Here is a 16,807-nt window from a genome sequence, read left to right as displayed (position 1 = left end):
CAAGAATATTTTACTTTGAAATTAAATATATTCCGTCATCGCGGAAGAGTCACGTTTGCGCCATGTACTACAAAAAAAACGCTACGCATTATCGTCAATGTAGTTTCAGACAAATCTCCCAGAAACCCCCGGGTAACCCAACCGGGAAGTAGATCGAGAGCGCGGAATAGTCAAAAAATTAGCATGCGTGCCTCGAGCCTGCTCTTTTTAACAGCGTTGACCATTCATGAGCAATGTAACTGAGTTTATTTTAAAGTTGAGATAATGTACAACTGGTGCCTATGTAAAGTTGCTCGTACCTTGTTTGCCTATTATGATTAAAATAATATCTGAAATCGGGCCCTAACGCCGGCGTATTGGAGGTTGCTAGCTAGCTTGCTAGCTAGCATCAGTAATAATTCTCCATTACTTCTGGCTTGAAACATCAAACAGTAGCCCAAACTGAACACGGGCACAAATAACAAAATGTCTAGCTTTAACTTCGGATCGACGACTCTTGGGGCGCCCGCCGCCGGTGGGGGCTTTGCGTTTGGTGGGGCGACCAGGTAATAGTTTTGTTTAGCTTGAGAAACCATAGTGGGCCCTGCATGGGAATACTTAACGTTATAACTCTTCTTTTGGCATAAATAAACCCCTTGTTTATGACATTTGAATGCTATGTATGCCTATGTTTTTATGTGCGGAAAGTATACTCATGGTTTTGAGCAAACGTGCATACATAGACAATGGATGAATGTGTTAGTAATAACAATCGCATGTGATTGCAAAAGTTAAGCGAAGTGAATAGTTCTCACCCAGATTTCAAGTTTAATTATATGCATATAAAGATGGTGAATTTCTATCCAACCTTGTGACCATAATCTATCTATGGCTTAATTTGTGTTATTCGTTTATTGTCTTTTAGCAGAACAAGCACATGAGTCGCTGCCCTCCACTTCTCTGATCCTATATATACATGCTACATACTGACGTTTTTGGTTGGGTTGCCGCTTTAAATGGGATAATCTGGATAAAACCTGGGGTCTAACTAATGTTTTTTTGTCCTCACTCTTAGTGCGCCCGCACCTGCAGCCAATGCCGGCTTTAGCTTTGTTAATGCGCTGGCAGTGTCTGCCGCTCCGGCAGCGGCCGCAACCGCCACCCCAGCCCTCAGTCTCTTCGGCCAGAAATCCACAGGAGGCTTCTCTTTCAGCACACCTGCCGCAGGTAAACCTTTGGGTAGCACACAAATCAACAAGCAATTAAGAAGTTGTTATTATTCGATAGACTTGGTGTTGACTCATATACATGGTGTTGGTAAATCACAGAATTGTACGTTGATGTAAATGTTACTACAATGTGATATTTGAATGTTTATGCCCAAAACTGACAACTTACAAATATATTACGGTGTGATCCATTTGTATGGTACGCCGGTACGTGCAAGTCGTAAGTTGTAAATCTCCCAGCATTCTTGCAACATTTTACGGAGGAACGCTCCCTTTTGGTGTGTACCATTTATCTGACACCCAAATTCAGATAAATGGTTAACCCATTTTATACTGTCCTGACCCGGGACAGGTCTGCTGGAAGTCTTTCTGAATTAGAGGCGCGCCAGGCTCATATGATAGATCAAATAAAACATGAGCTTGCCGATTCTTCTGGTTCCAAGGCTTTACAAATGTATTTCATCTTCTGAAAATGTTGTCTAACTTACAGGTGCTGTGGCACCCACTGCTGGGCTTACATTAGGTAAGGTTGTGTTTTCTTCCATACGTTTAGATTATATAAGACATGCTTAAAGTAGCCATGCCTGCCGAACACATTCATGTATACAATTTCTGCAATTTGATTGTCTCCATTCATGTATCGGGCACTCCTCACACGCTATTGGTGCACACACATGCTTAAAGTGGCAAGAAAACACCGCAAACTGTATATATTTATTCACCTGTTTGCGCGCTGCCTCCCCCAGGAGCCCCTGCTGCTGCGACCGCCACCACCGGCTTCAGCCTGGCCTTCAACAAGCCCGCTGCTTCAGCCGGCCCCTTCTCGCTCACAGCCACCACCACCGCTGCAGCCCCGGCCTCCACGGGCCTGATGTTGGGCTCCATGCTGGGCTCCATGGCCCCTCAGCAGCAGCAGCCTGCCATCTCAGGCTTCGGCATGGGCCTCGGAAGCATCGCCGCCAGCAGTGCGGCCCCTGCAGGCTTCTCGTTGGGCAACAGTCTCTTTGCAAACGCTGGGGCTGGTAAGGAACCCGAGGCCTTATTGTTGTTGTTGTTATCCCCAAGTTACAGGGTTCCCTTTTTAAAAAACGGTTGATTATTTTGTGGCCGTATCAAATTGGCTATGTCTGCGGTCACTGATGGGGTTTGGCGTCCACTGTTGACGTTATGTACAAATGAATCCTAATTGTTAGTCACTGAGAAGATTTACAGTTCAAATACAAATGATGAATGAATGAAGTAGAAATCTTTTCCTCTAGGGTGGGCGTCTGATTATGGCCTCCTCCCGGGTGACCTCTGAGTGTAGGCCTTCTGTTGCAGGTATGGGCCAGACCACACTGGGAGGAGCGGGCTTGACCCTGGGTTCTCTGGTAGCCCCCCAAGCCACCGCTCCCGCTCCCAGCATGGGACTGGGTGGGGTGGACTTCAGCACGTCCTCAGAGAAGAAGAACGACAAGTCATCGGGCGCCAATCCTCAGTAAGTTCTGGGATTGGTGCTCTTTAAACGTTTCATTGTTTTTGGGTAAACTGAATTCTATACTGTTTACCAATTGGTCTGCAGTATTTTGGTTGGCCTCTTTTTAACTGTATAGTTTGCTTGCATTGCTTTGTTCCTCAAAGGGACAGTAAAGCGTTGAAAGATGAGAACCTGCCTCCAATCATCTGTCAGGATGTGGAGAATTTCCAGTGAGTTGAAGTGATCAATGGTTATTGTAAAATAATGCAATTGTCACCTGAAACCAAACGTTACGCATGATATTGTTTTAAAAACTGAACCGACCCACCCCTTCCCCTGACAGGAAGTTTGTGAAGGAGCAGAAGCAGGTGCAGGAGGACATCAGCCGGATGTCCTCCAAGTCCATGGGCAAAGTGCAGGAGGACATCAGGAGCCTCAAGCAGCTGCTCTCGGTCAGCGCCAGCGGGCTACAGCGGCAGGCCCTGGCCATAGAGAAGCTGAAGATGGAGACCGCACAGGTAAGCAGAACCAGTATGGAGCATTGGAAAATGAGGAGCTAACGAAATGATGTTTTTAACCTCAATTTAAAGTAGGAGCTTTAAACTAAGGGTTAGTCAGGTAAGCGATAAGTGTCCATATCGCTAACCCTGTTCTTAACCTGGTGTTCCGAAAACTCAGGTTGGAATAGGTTTGTGATGGATTCTGTTTGGTAAAGAATGTTTAACTGCAGTTCACCCTTTTTTTGTGAATTGAGCCAACAGCGGTTTGCTCAGATCATTAACTCTGTCCCTTTCCGTCTCGCAGGAGCTGAAAAACGCTGACATAGCACTGCGGACCCAGAAGATCCCCCCCGGGTTGCAACACGAGAACACGGCTCCTGCCGAGTAAGTCCGCTACCAGGCAGTAGTCCAAAAATAACGATAACAGTTGGAAACCTTTTTAGGCTTCCGTGCATTCACTGTTCCACGTTGGATCAGGTTCAAGGTTTCCATCACCTTGGCCCTATGATGAATGGCTTATTTTAAACTGGCTACTCGACGGAAGTTCCCTCTGCCCTTCTGTCTGCAACAGAACCATAAGTCCATATTTCAGCAGTGCTGGTGCCAAGCTGAAATAATGTATCATAAGTCCTCTTAGCTTGTCTTTATGTTACGCAAACGTGCCCCATTGCACCTTTTTATGCAATGCCTGCCTACACTTGATCTCATCACCCTTGTCCTTCTGTCCTTGGATCTTCCTGAACGAGCGTGGTAAGGAGTTTGTATTTGAAACCAACCAGTCGTCTCCTTTCTATAGCTATTTCCGCTGCCTGGTGGAGCAGTTTGAGGTGCAGCTCCAGCAGTACAGGCGGCAGATCGAGGAGTTGGAGAACCATCTTACCACGCAGGGCAGCGGCTCACACATCACCCCTCAGGGTAGGCCGCTGTCCGTCCCACTGTGCCTCAGTTCAAGGCTGAATCACCCTGATATCTTGCTTCTGTTAACCCCAAACCACTTGTTTATTAAGTTTCCTTACAATTCTATTATCATTGTAAAGGCCCTCTTTAGCCTGGCAAATCAAGTCATTTCTGCTATTCAAGCCCGGTTCGGCAGCTCCAGCAACTTTCATCCCAGGGTCTAGTTGGACTGCTGAAACCATGATTAGTGTTTAGATAACATGGTCCTCTTCTTGTGTGTTATAACAGACCTGTCCATGGCCATGCAGAAGTTATACCAAACCTTTGTGGCACAGGCCGCACAGTTGCAGTCTGTCCACGAGAACGTAAAGGTGAGTTTTCCCTCTTCCTCCTTTAGACATGCTTAAACTGGGAATGAGTTCATTGACTGGTTGCCTAGCCGTTGCTATACATTTCCTGGATTTCTCCTCCCCTTACAGCAAGGCTTATTCACACAAAACAAATGATTAACCTTTGAGTTTAGTGGAGGGGGAAAGAGCAATTCAATATTTATTGTCATCATTTTGAATACTCAAATTATCGTTCTGAGTTGACTCAAATAGACAGATGTGAGGTCAAAACAAAATAATCATGTGCTTGCTTTACTGCCAAATCAAACAGGCTATAGAGGATTTTGTAGGAAAGTTATGAGAGTTGGAAAGGGAGCAGAAGGGGGCACTGTTTCCAAGTAGTAAACTACTCCAAAAAAACCTTACTCCTTGAGTGTTTCATTCAGGCACCTGGGGTTGAACTTAGCTATATGTTACGATGTATCATTTATATAAGCCTGTATTATATAAGGATGATAAAATGCTCTGTCGAATTTAATGCAAATGCTGACCTGAAAGGATGCGCACATTGTTGCGAAAAGTTTGCTTGTAGAGACTACAATGTTTCGCAGCAGGCCGTGCCTCACCTTCAGGCAGCTCTGGGTAGCCCTGCACATTGAATCCCACACAATGGAGGGCAGGTGGTGGGGGGGATGCAGCCTACCTGGAAACCGCTTAGTACTTGTGCAAGATGCCTTGCTCAACCACAGCATGTTAACCTCCTGAGTTTACCCCACCAAGCCACCTCTTGTTCTGGCCACAGATCCTGAAGCACCAGTACCTGTCGTACCGACGCGCCTTCCTGGAGGACTCCACCGACGTTTTCGAGTCCAAGCGGGCCTCCAACAGGAAATGGCAGAGCGCGTCGCGCCTCACCACCGGCCCCGCCCCCTTCTCCAGTGTGCCCAACGCCGCGGCGGTTGCCATGGCAGCCACGCTCACGCAACAGCAGCAGCCTGCTCCAGGTCTGACCGCCTTCAAGTTCTAGAACCTTCCGACACTTCTGAACTGACACCCCTCTCTCTCTCTCTCTCTCTCTCTCTCTCTCTCTCTCTCTCTCTCTCTCTCTCTCTCTCTCTCTCTCTCTCTCTCTCTCTCTCTCTCTCTCTCTCTCTCTCTCTCTCTCTCTCTCTCTCTCTCTCTCTCTGTGTCCCTCCCTCCTTTCCCCTGTCCCTCCCCAACTCTCCCTTCCCTTCATACACTTGTAGTGAATGGAGTCTAGCTGGAGTTGAGGGCGGGTGGGCATGGAATATGGGACTAAGACTAAGTGGAAGAGCATAGATTAGACAAAAGCTAATAATAAAATATATAGTGCCACAACTGTGTGTGTGTGTGAGAAGTGTAGTATTCGGTCGGTCTTGGACGCAGAGACGGAGAAGCCGATTGTGATAATAAATGTGGTGCCAAAGTCCCGACAGGACTAATTTCTTTGCTGCTTTGTCTCTGACCTCACAAAACCCTAGTGTGGTGGGAACACCAGATGTACTTGATAGAAAATGGCCCTCTGGTGGACATATGAAGCCAATGCAACTTGTAGTGTGTTAAGTGAGTGCAAGGCACTCCTCCAACAGAAGGTCTACTAGCGACGGATGATGAGCAAATAGCAAACAGAAAGCAGGCAAGTCACTGGTTCCTTTTTAAGTACTAAATGTCTCCATGTAACTTTGCTTGATTGGTGACTTGTAACTTAATTAAGGGATGGTCTTAAGTAGTCAATGACTGATATTGTATCTAAACGGTTGTGTAAAATGAGTGAAGGTCATTACAATTGGCATGGATACACGTGTTGGCATTTTGCTGTTCAATATAGATAAACAGAGTTGTGTGTGTATGTTGGGAGGGGGAGGTAACCGGTACGCTTGCCCTAAAGTTAAACTGGTGTTTATGAAGTGTAAATAATGTAGCTCTTACTGTTCCCCAACAAAAAAAAAGGGGACACTCTTGTGTAGGGATGCTGTGTCTTGTCAGGTACAAGTGTCATTGGACTTTCACTGCATGGTTTTGTTTTTGGCTTCAAGCCACTAAAAGTATTATCCCCGCGGATATTGGCTCTCAGAACATCGACATTTGCCTTTACTTCTGGATACTCCTTTCATTGGCCCATGACTTGCTTTCTATCCAGAGCTATACATAAATTTGCGCTTTACATTTCTTGTTGAAGAAACAACTTAGTATAAATTTGTGCCAAAATGCGAAAAATGTTAGCCACAACTCAACGTGACACCTACAAATGCCTTGCATCCTCCGCTGTTTAAATATGTCATCATGTGCTCGGTACATATGTGTAGCCTAAAGCATGTGGCAGAGATTAAACCTTAACCTAAAGCTGTTATCCTACATGCTGCTCATTCATACTCTGAATCAGTATTCACCGAAACGGCACTACAATGCTGTACCCAAACACTAATGTTGGCACTAACTGTAGACTCATCCAAGTACATCATCCATGTCAGTATTCAATGAGACTGGCATTCAGTGTTTGATTTATTTTGCATATTTATTCATGGGTTTGAGTAGTATATTGTCGCACAGTTCGGTTGTTCAAGCAAGTCTAAAGTTATTTTGTGTACGCTTTCAGGTTGAGCATACATTAAGAACCACAGCTGTTCAACCATTTTAAGAAGAAAAGCTGAACAAAAAATGTGTTACCTTTTTTTTGTGGCAGTTCAAGTCATTTGATTTGTAAACATATGTCCAGTCACAACAACGCAGTGTTTCAGCTACTTCACTATGAATATTTAAAGCAATATGTCCATTCTATTTTGGGCAACAGGGTTTAGAACATTTTTCATGGTAATATACCAGAAAGATAATTCACTTTTATGTGTGTATTTATCTAACTGTAACCGGTCACTTTAACTCATTTTAACAACACCAGAAATGCTACGGATGCTGAGACTGTTACAAGATCTGTGAAACACAAAACCGTCAGCCACGCAATGTGCAGGGCTTGAATTATTTCCTTTTTTGATTGATCTAACATTCACACTAGGGTTGGGCGATTTTCTTATTTTTTTACCATTTAACATTGAGCGTTATGGATCAACCGCAAATCGTTATTCACAATAATGCGAGAACACATTTTCCAATGTGCCATCAGCTGCTATGCTCTATTCTGCCACAGGGTGAAAGCCATCGTCTGCAAATCACTTATTTCCCCATTCTTCTTTTATACATAATAAAACCATTAACGAATACAGTAAGAGGCCACTAGGCATGTTACATTATTATACTAGCGATGAATTATGACTTTCATATGCTCGCTATTCATAACTTTGTGAGTAGGCTAGGCTATAAGCCGAAAGGAATTATTAAATCGGCGTTATATCTTGTTGCCTCAAATTGGGTGATTTTGGCAAGCAGTTTCACCGGAAGATGGAGCAACTTGGCAAACAAACTGGAGGACAGCAATGGCATTTTTCATTTTTTTTTCCTCCATATTCAGTATGTATGCTGTTTAAGTATAGGACATAATGTTGCCTTACTAATATGATCTCATCATACCTGCCATATACGGTTGTGGATTGAGAAAGAAATCCATCAGCCCTTTATCCTTCATCAATATGTATAAAGGCAAAAAAATGAAAGCTGCGCAAATATCAACCATGAAACCAGGAAAGTAGGGCTAAACTTGGGTAGAAAAAAGAACGGGGAATTTGAGCTGGCATTCAATTGAGAATTGAAATAAAAGATATGCAAATGGTCATTCATTAATTCTGCCTTTTGCTTTCCAATAAGCACAACATGCATCCAGCATGTTGTGGGTCATAGAATTATGTTATTTGTTTTTGTTTCTCTGCTAGCTCCTTTCGCGGTGATGGTGCTAGCTGCCATTTTAGTGCCATCAGTATCATAGGCTCGTACCTTGTAATCAAGCCCACCCCACTAGGCCGACGTCAGATCAAATTCTCAAGCCTCAAATGACGGCAGCAGACAGTGAGCACTACCCGAGAACAGTAGCAGTTACGGAAATTTAAATAAGAAAAATAATTTGAGTGGTGCTTTTAACAAGGCGTAGTTGGACACGTCATCATTTTGTACGACCTTGACATACTGTTCCATCAGAAAATCGCTCAACCCTCATACACACTAGTACCGTTGTACATGCCAAGAATGTTAATGCTATAGTATTTGTTTGCAACCTTGGTTGCCACACTAACACTTTGGTTGAAGTTGCATTATTGTGTGCGTAGTGTGTGTAGACGGCAGTTTGAGAAATTAGTGCCTGGGGAAAAAGGTGTGGTTAACGGTGCCAACGCATTTCAGGTTATAGTATACGTCGGCTTAGTCTAGTGGTTCCCCAAGATCATGGGGTTTTTCCCAAGTGATGTATTCAAAATGTCAACATGAAAGTATCACTTTCATGTAAACGTGTTTTAAGTACCATCCAGTCGGGGACTTTTCTTTACCTAAAGTGGAACCTAAGCTTCAGCAGTGTGCTAGTGTCTGTTTTTGATGTTGGATACGGACTGAGCTAGCAAACTGAACCAACAGCAAGACATTTACTAACTGTAAAATGTTGTGTGCCTAACTGTTTCAATAGTATTATATTTTTGTTCTTTAAGGGCTACAATTTCAAATGTCTAGTTGGACCAAGTCCAAGTTGGACTAGATTGAACACCCTTTGGTTTTAGTTTTCATCCATTCAGATAGAATTTTAATGAATAGATGATCACGTGAATACACCAACTTTTAACTTATTCCAGAGTTGAGTTGGCCCATCTTATTTAATGCTTCTTGAAGACAAATGAGAGGATTTGATGCCAAACTAAATCTAAGTATTACCGTTCTATCTCATCCTCCTCAACAAATTCAATGCAGTGTTTTTACATGGTACAGATTTTTTAAATATGCATATCAAGGTCTGAGCACAAGATGCTACACCTTGTCTTGCATATTGTATCCTAAATGCAGGTTATGTCACTGTCATTCGTTTGGCAAGCAAGTTGATTGTGCTGGTTTGATTTGTGGATCTCTGTAGTTAGGAATATATATTTAGTACAGTTGCTGCTCCATGTCAGGTAGCCATTTTCTGCTGGTTTGGAATTTAGTGTGTGTGTGTGTGTGTGTGTGTGTGTGTGTGTGTGTGTGTGTGTGTGTGTGTGTGTGTGTGTGTGTGTGTGTGTGTGTGTGTGTGTGTGTGTGTGTGTGTGTGTGTGTGTGTGAGAGAGAGAAACAATTCTTACTCCCAATCCTATATGATGGTAGTTTTATAACTCAGACCTTCAAGCCAAACAGAATTGTACCGCTGTTCTTTCGGTCACTTTTAAATGTAATAGGCCAAATCACCTCAGTGATGCTTGATCCCATTTTGGACCTTTTCTAGTTAATCTTTTTTTTGACCATCACATTGTACCTGGCTATCCAGGCCATAGTATTATTTAAGAAACCACACAGTTTGTGCACCTTTTGGGGTTTTGTAACATGCTTTGTCGGTCGATACTACTGAAGTGGCCCGGTTTGGAAAAGTCAAACCACAAACCTTGCGTGATCACTTGTGGTCGTTTTCTTGTAGGGATGTGTTCTCTTTAGAAATGCTGTGATGCCATTTTGTGGAGGAGATTCTACTGGCTCTTAGTTAAGAAGTGTTCCTGAAAATGTGATTTATATAAATTGTATCCCCCTTTGCTCATTTTATATGGTATTCCAAATCCTTACCTAAACAAATGATAAACTTCTAAGTTAACAGGTTCTAAGTAGAGCTATCTGCCGGTTTGCACCGTTTTGAATGACTGTTTTGTCGTTATGTATACAGAATATTTAAATCCCAGACAGCAACTTGTCAGTGTTTTTATTTATTTGAATTTGGTTTGTTGGAAGAACTAGCATTGAGTGAGTTCCGGGGTCTAACTGATTGTTTGCAATACATAAACTGGGGGCAGGAGTTGATGGAGAGCATTCAATGACAGAGTTCATTAGTTTATTATCACTCCAATTGTAATAATTAAATGGACCCCCACCCTCCCGCACTTCCTTCATCTCTCTCCCATTTTCATGTAGTGATGTACACTTGACAGGGAATCACAGATGCTACTTATATCCTTTTTTATCTAAATCTTGAATGCTTTTGTTTTTAAAGATGCGTGTGTTTATTCCTATATAACCTATGCCTGTCAATACAGTATGTTTAATATATGATTATGGTGTGCCTTCTTATGCTTTATTCAATTACTGGTTCATGTGATGCATTTTTTTGGCATACGCTAGTTCATTCACTCTCAATCTTGGAGGTTTTTGAAAAACGTGTCAAATGCAATAGTGACTAGGAATTAACAATCAGTTCTGTTAAAAAAAACAAAAACTTTGTTTTTATTATGTAAATGGAATTGCATATTATAACTGACAATAAATCCGTTTTTAAATGAAGAAACCTTTTTGTCCTTGTTTCTTTTTTGACTTGAGCTTTTCAACATGTAGACTGATTGGAAATCATGTCAAAATTGGGTGTGTGGCTAAAAGGAAACAAGACAGGTTTCTGAGTGAAAGAACTAGCAACAAAAAATTGACATCTTATGCCAAGTGCACACGACTTGGGCCTAAAATGTTGCCTTTCAGACAATTTGATTGCTGATAATCAATTTAATCAATGTAAGGGTCATATTCACCCCTTTACAGTGCAGAAACATTTCACCCTGAGAACAAATTTAAAAAAAAGAGCCACATAAAAGGACCTCAACTTTTAAATATTATGTGCGCTTATTTTTGTACCAACTTTTATTTAATTATAATCAATGTGACCATAATCTTGTGTCAAGTTTGATAGAATACCTAATCCTTTGCTCCACACAAGATTAATTTGGCCAATTTGGAGACCTAGGACAAAACTCAAACCCAAAACTCAGACCTCACCTACAGTGCCTTACCCCTGTCACAGAAGGGGTCAAGAATAAACCGTTCAGAGAGGCAGTCTGGCCCAGGTGCTCAGCCATCTCAACCTCGTCATGTCATTAATGCTTAAGTGTTTAGGGATCAATGTTTCGGGTCTTAAATCAAATGTCTTTATTAAACAGGGAGAGGTAAATTACATTAACCTTATGTAAAACAAGGAGAGATGTTATGTCCTAGGTTTGAGCAAATGGCTGTTTTTACACCCATAGTCCCTCATGTTGTAGTGAAGTTTCCAATACGATTAAGACATGTCAAATGATGACTGCTAAACTTGGCAGACAATTGAATCAATCTTGTTGATAATGCATGTTAGAGCCATTCAATTAATCAAACTTGGTTGAGGGTAAGATCAATGGAGATAGTTTAGTGGACTGTACTAACAATTGCTTTGTCCCTAATTATCAGTCTATTCTGCCATCAGTTTTGACATCCACATCATTTATAAGGTGGCATCGTGGTTCTGACTGGCTCATTTGGTTTAGCACCTCAGCAAGTGAAGTACGGTATTACACACAGAGAATGCAACCTTGCACAAAGATAAGCTATTCATTATTGATAAAAGTTATGTCCTTCGCCTGCTTTACATAACGTAGTGTCCAGTTTTTTGCTCCAGTTATTTCAAAGTCAAACTTGAACTTTGGAGGAGTTAAGCGTATGCTTTCTCTCCTCTCTCTCTTTCTCCCTCTGACTCAGGGACCCAGACACCCTTGGGGGCAGGGTTCGGGAACCCCTTTGCGTCGGGAGTCGGTACTAACCTGGGCTCTTCCAGCCTTGGAGGTACTGCCTCTGTTCATCTTTTTCATCATGCTTCGTCATAGACTTGTTTTCCTTTTTGTGTTTCCTCTTTCTTAAGCAATTTATTTCAATAGTTTCATTATTAGAAGCTTTGTATTATACATTTAAAGTTTTGACGCAGCCATCACTTTTTAACTTGTTAGTGGATCATATTGATGAAAGAAATTCATAAAAAGTCCCTTGATGGTATGGTTGATTATTGAAATTCGAAGTCAATGTAAATAAGTCAGGTTTTCGTTCGACTCTCACCTTCTCGCAAATTTGACGAGCAGGTTTGTTAATTTGTTGGCACCACCGGAGAAAAGACTGTCGAACAGTCATTTGCACTTACTTTTATTGGACAAAACAAAGATACCGCTATGGGAGCTACTTAACACATTGGAATAGAAGGGATGTCAAAGGATCATCGAATTTGTTGGAGCGAGTTGAACAAAATCATGGCTGATTTGCATCTCAACGTAGACAATGTCAACAATTATCTATTCAATTATTATTTTATTGTCTTCACAAACTGGCCAAATCCGTTTAAATAAAATATTTTTTACTAACAAGTGATGACTGTGGGAAAACCGTTTGAATCATAACGACTTTTGTCCCTGAAATTCTTGAACTTCTCTGCCCAGCCTTGCTCAGGCAAGTTGCTCACAAAGATCCGACTGTTGATGAATTATTTAAAGTCTGAAGGCAAGACGAGCACAGTCCTTAGTGAACGGGTGTTTTGCTTTCTTTCACTTCATATGTTTCAACCAATCATGTTGCTGGAAACGGATCTTAAAGCATGTGATTGGTGAAGTCAAACTTTGCCAGCATCAACCCTAGCTGTAAAAAGGGGTCTACAGAGGTCTAAACCAATACCTTGCAGACGAGCCACTGAAGGAATACATTTAATCAAAAACCCGTCTGAACCTTCAAATACTTATTTTACTGTGCAAATCACCCTCCCTTTGGTAGAATATCTCCGTAACTGACTTTGGGTTTCCGGACCAGGCTCTGTGCCATCTTCCATTAGAAGTTCTGCCTTAACGCAGTAGGACTACTAGATCCAAGAGCAGAATTAGTAGTGCAGTACATGAATGCATGAGAACCAGCAGCGTTGCTGTCAGTTTGGATGCGTAAAACATCGTGCCGTGGCTACATGTCAAGGCCATTGTAGTGTCCTCCTCACCACGACGAAATGCAGCCAAACCACCAGTGAAAGTTGTGATATGCCGTGATGCCATCGCCATGAAAATGTGGTTTTTGTGAGCAGTCTGGATGCGATTCAGCGTCCCATTAGATCTGCTTTCCCATGCATTCGGTTTTTATTTTGACATTGCTATGCAATGGTGGTGCAGTGCAATCCATCCTTTGGCTCACTGTGTTCCGCCTTGTTAATTCTAATGGCAGTCTTGGCCTGTGCATAGTGCTGTGTGAAAATAGCTTTTGGTCATGTGTGATTGTGTGCCTCTTATAGAAGCTCTGTGCTACTTTCTGGGACTCATCTTTTGCTTTGTGTGTGTGTGTGTGTGTGTGTGTGTGTGTGTGTGTGTGTGTGTGTGTGTGTGTGTGTGCGCGCGCGCCAACACCAGAGTTAACCTCCCTGTCTCTCTCCACCACAGGTTATGGTGGGGGTCCGGGGTTTGGCGGGGTGGGAACGGGGGGCTCCACTTTCGGCTTCTCCACCAGTAAGCCCACAGGAGGCAGTCTGAGTGCAGGTACATGCACTTAACTCGGTGCGCGCCTCGGGAGACTCACACACACGCATACCTGTGTCAAACCAGCAGGAAAACAAAACCTGTATCTCGTTTTGGGCCAGGTTAGTGGAGTGGCTCCTGGGGTGTTCGATTCCCAGCCGAAAGTAACTGGGTTCGATGCCCCATGTCCACAGTGTACCGGTAGGCGTCCTTGAGTAGCATGCGTCACCTCTACCTGCTGCTTAATCCCTCCACAGTCCATATGTAACTGACTGTGCTCCAAGTCACCTTGGATAGAATTGTCTTCTAAATGGTAAATAACATGCTATTTTACAGTAAGGGCAGTTCAAATGATCTATTAACCTATCATGGAAAGTAATGATCTCTTCTCTCTAGCTCTCGCTCTGGTCCTTATTTAGATGGATGTTATCGGTTAGAAGTGGGGTATTATTTTCTGTATGCATTCTGAACCTTATCTCTCTGTGTCCGTCCCTCCCTCTCTGCCTCTCTCCGTCCCATCCAGGCTTCGGTAGCAGTAACACCTCGGGCTTCAACTTCAGCAGCCCGGGCCTCAACGCCTCGGCCGGGCTGACGTTCGGCGTGTCCAACCCCCCGGCGGTGGGCTTCGGTACGCCGGGCGCCCTCCAGCTTAAGAAGCCCCCCGTAGGCAATAAGAGGGGCAAGAGATAGAAACGTCAGCGTCGACCACTGAGAGAACGAGAAAAACATAAAGAACACAATAACACATTGAGCGTTACATACCTTAAGTTTGGGTTAAGCAAATTGGCCCTCGGAAATGTTTGCGTCTCCCATCTGCTAACATTAACACCATCTGGATCTGAGGTTAGAGCACAAAAGCGACAGCGTTTTGAACATGTTTTTCTTTTGTTTTATCAAACTGTTTTCATCTCCCACAATTGAATTGTAGTTGCCAGTGTAGCTCGTCTTTATATATGGTTTCCTCTATTGGTTTTAAATGTTTTTCTTTGGAAGTTCCTAAGATGTATAGTACATGTGAGTTTTGTGGGGTGTTCAGTGCTACCAGTTGTGGCTTCACTGACGGAATGTATCTGCTGTTTAGACCTACGGACGTATATCGTCCACTTTAAGAGACGGTGTAGTGTGGTCATTGTTTACCTTTTACGGGAAAGTGTCACCATCGACTACACGGGGATACGTCATTCGGTCTGATGGGAAGGTAGCGTTTAGCTGCTTGCGTTGCATTGAAAGCATGACTTCGTCCATTGGCATCAGCTCGGTATTATTGCTCGAGTACCTTTGCTTTTTAAGCACCGCATTGCTTTTAGTAATGCTCAACTTAATAAATACAGGTGATGCGTCAATTATTCAAGAAAATCGCCGGGGAACATTTGCATCCTGGGTCAGTTGCATAATTCAGATAAAACTCCTTACCATTTAACAGTTTGAATAAATTTCAAGCAAGGAACCGCCAATTATGTAACTTAAAGCAAAGGGAATGTGTGTGTGTGGTTTCAACCTGACAGAATGGTTGGGTGTTTCCATCTCAAAATGTAATCCGATTCAAGACTTTTATAGGGACAGGAGACGGTACCCCAGGAAGGGTCTTTTTTGGGGCGGGGGGGATAAGCAGTTTTATTTTTGTATCCACTGGAGAAAAACCTTAATTTTGTTAAGAGGGTAACCAGCACATGGGGGGGTGTAGTCCCTGAAGTCCAGACAACCCTATGTTGTCGTCACTATAGCGTCCAGCCAGTTTTGTAAGATTGCGTTCCAAACACACTTTCTGTGACTCTGTTGAAATGTCTACCAACGTGGGGAAAACCAAATTGGAATATTGTGTTCTTGATATTAGGTGGTTTGTGTTTGAGTCTGAAAGGGATTGATTGGACACACTGATTCTTCCATCTGCTCCCTGTAGGCAACCGTCGTAAGCATTTTGTTTGCACTCGCTAGAGAATGTGCTGGCAGTGACTTTGTGAATGTGCCTGCTGTCATGTACTAGTATGAAATATAGTCTGTCTTTATCGTTTGGCGTCTTATTTTGTCCTGATGAGTCTGAAAAATGTTGTGTTTTTTCTCTATTCAAACATCTGTCTGCTACCAAATACTTGGATTTGTGATCTTTTTTCCCCCATTGTTCTGTTAGTGTCAACCTGTATTTTCAACAACAACTCTTTATAAATAAAGTACTTGAGATGTCTGCCTTTTAAACCTTCAACTTTATTCGCCTCGCCATCGTGTATGATGGTTGTCGACTCTACTCGGCTGCCGTGGGCCGCCTCGTTTCGCCTGGGTTGCTACGCGACGATGCTTTATTGATAAACACCTTGTTGCCATAGGGATAAGGTCCCCCGCTCCGTGGATCCGTTAGGTGTCGAAGTCGGTGATTCCGGCGTTATTCAACATTCACAGGTCAGCTGACGTAATGATCAACTGTCGTACAAGGCTCTGGGCGCTTTACCGCTGCCGTGCAAGATGAAAGTTAGTGTTCGGTAAAGTAAAGCACTTTGATAGCAGGACCTGTTTCGCCTAGCTAGTGTGTATGCGTGCGTGTGGGAGATATATGCAAAGGAGCAATTTTAGCTTGAGCCCATCTTAAAGTTCTGCTCATTTGCTTCTAACTACATTATATTAATGCAATAATTCTTCGTGGGCTTACTAGCATCTGCGACCTTCCCGATCTTTAAATTTTCTTAAAGGTAAATATCTGGATTCTACAGGAGGACGTGCAGTACTCATATTTTATTATATATTTACTTAATTAATTTTACGACCCTAGTGACTGTATAGAAGGAATAAGGGACGTAAACATAAACCAGTAAAACAGGTGAGTGACAAAAGTTGTCTGTTTAATGTGGGACACAGTATTTAAAATATATCAAAGAAGTTGACATAAGAAAACCAGTCTTCCTAAAAGTAGAGGTCACCAGAAATGAATGAAAACAAACCTTCCTACTCTCTACTCACCACTAAACGAATGTATTGGGTTAGAATAGATATGCCGGATAGTTGGAAGGACATTACATAAACGTGTTAATTA

General features: G+C 42.8%; 1 protein-coding gene across 2 annotated transcripts; it reads left to right on the top strand.

Annotated features, from left to right (window-relative positions):
• Positions 1–158: 158 nt before the first annotated feature.
• Positions 159–15,943, top strand: nup58 (nucleoporin 58). 2 transcript variants are annotated; one of them, XM_079754712.1, is made up of 14 exons: positions 159–545; positions 1,055–1,206; positions 1,699–1,731; positions 1,955–2,230; positions 2,529–2,685; positions 2,829–2,894; positions 3,008–3,182; positions 3,469–3,548; positions 3,961–4,079; positions 4,350–4,432; positions 5,193–5,394; positions 12,011–12,094; positions 13,711–13,806; positions 14,309–15,943. In XM_079754712.1, the coding sequence occupies exons 1-14, from the start codon at positions 466–468 to the stop codon at positions 14,473–14,475; spliced, it is 1,770 nt and encodes a 589-aa protein (XP_079610838.1). In that variant the 5' UTR covers positions 159–465; the 3' UTR covers positions 14,476–15,943. The 2 variants fall into 2 exon arrangements, with proteins under 2 accessions (XP_079610838.1, XP_079610837.1); XM_079754711.1 differs by lacking the exons at positions 12,011–12,094; positions 13,711–13,806.
• Positions 15,944–16,807: the final 864 nt, after the last annotated feature.

The sequence above is a fragment of the Pollachius pollachius genome (assembly GCF_949987615.1).
Source record: "Pollachius pollachius genome assembly, chromosome: 17".
NCBI lineage: Eukaryota > Metazoa > Chordata > Actinopteri > Gadiformes > Gadidae > Pollachius > Pollachius pollachius.
This window is presented reverse-complemented; position numbering and strand designations above follow the sequence as displayed.

What these genes read in the sequence shown, in the direction of transcription:
- nup58 (XM_079754712.1), top strand. Translation starts at nt 466, where the DNA reads ATGTCTAGCTTTAACTTCGGATCGACGACTCTTGGGGCGCCCGCCGCC. An exon ending in CTCACACATCACCCCTCAGG is followed by an intron (nt 4,080 to 4,349) that starts GTAGGCCGCTGT and finishes GTGTTATAACAG; the next exon opens with ACCTGTCCATGGCCATGCAG. An exon ending in AGGAGGCAGTCTGAGTGCAG is followed by an intron (nt 13,807 to 14,308) that starts GTACATGCACTT and finishes CGTCCCATCCAG; the next exon opens with GCTTCGGTAGCAGTAACACC.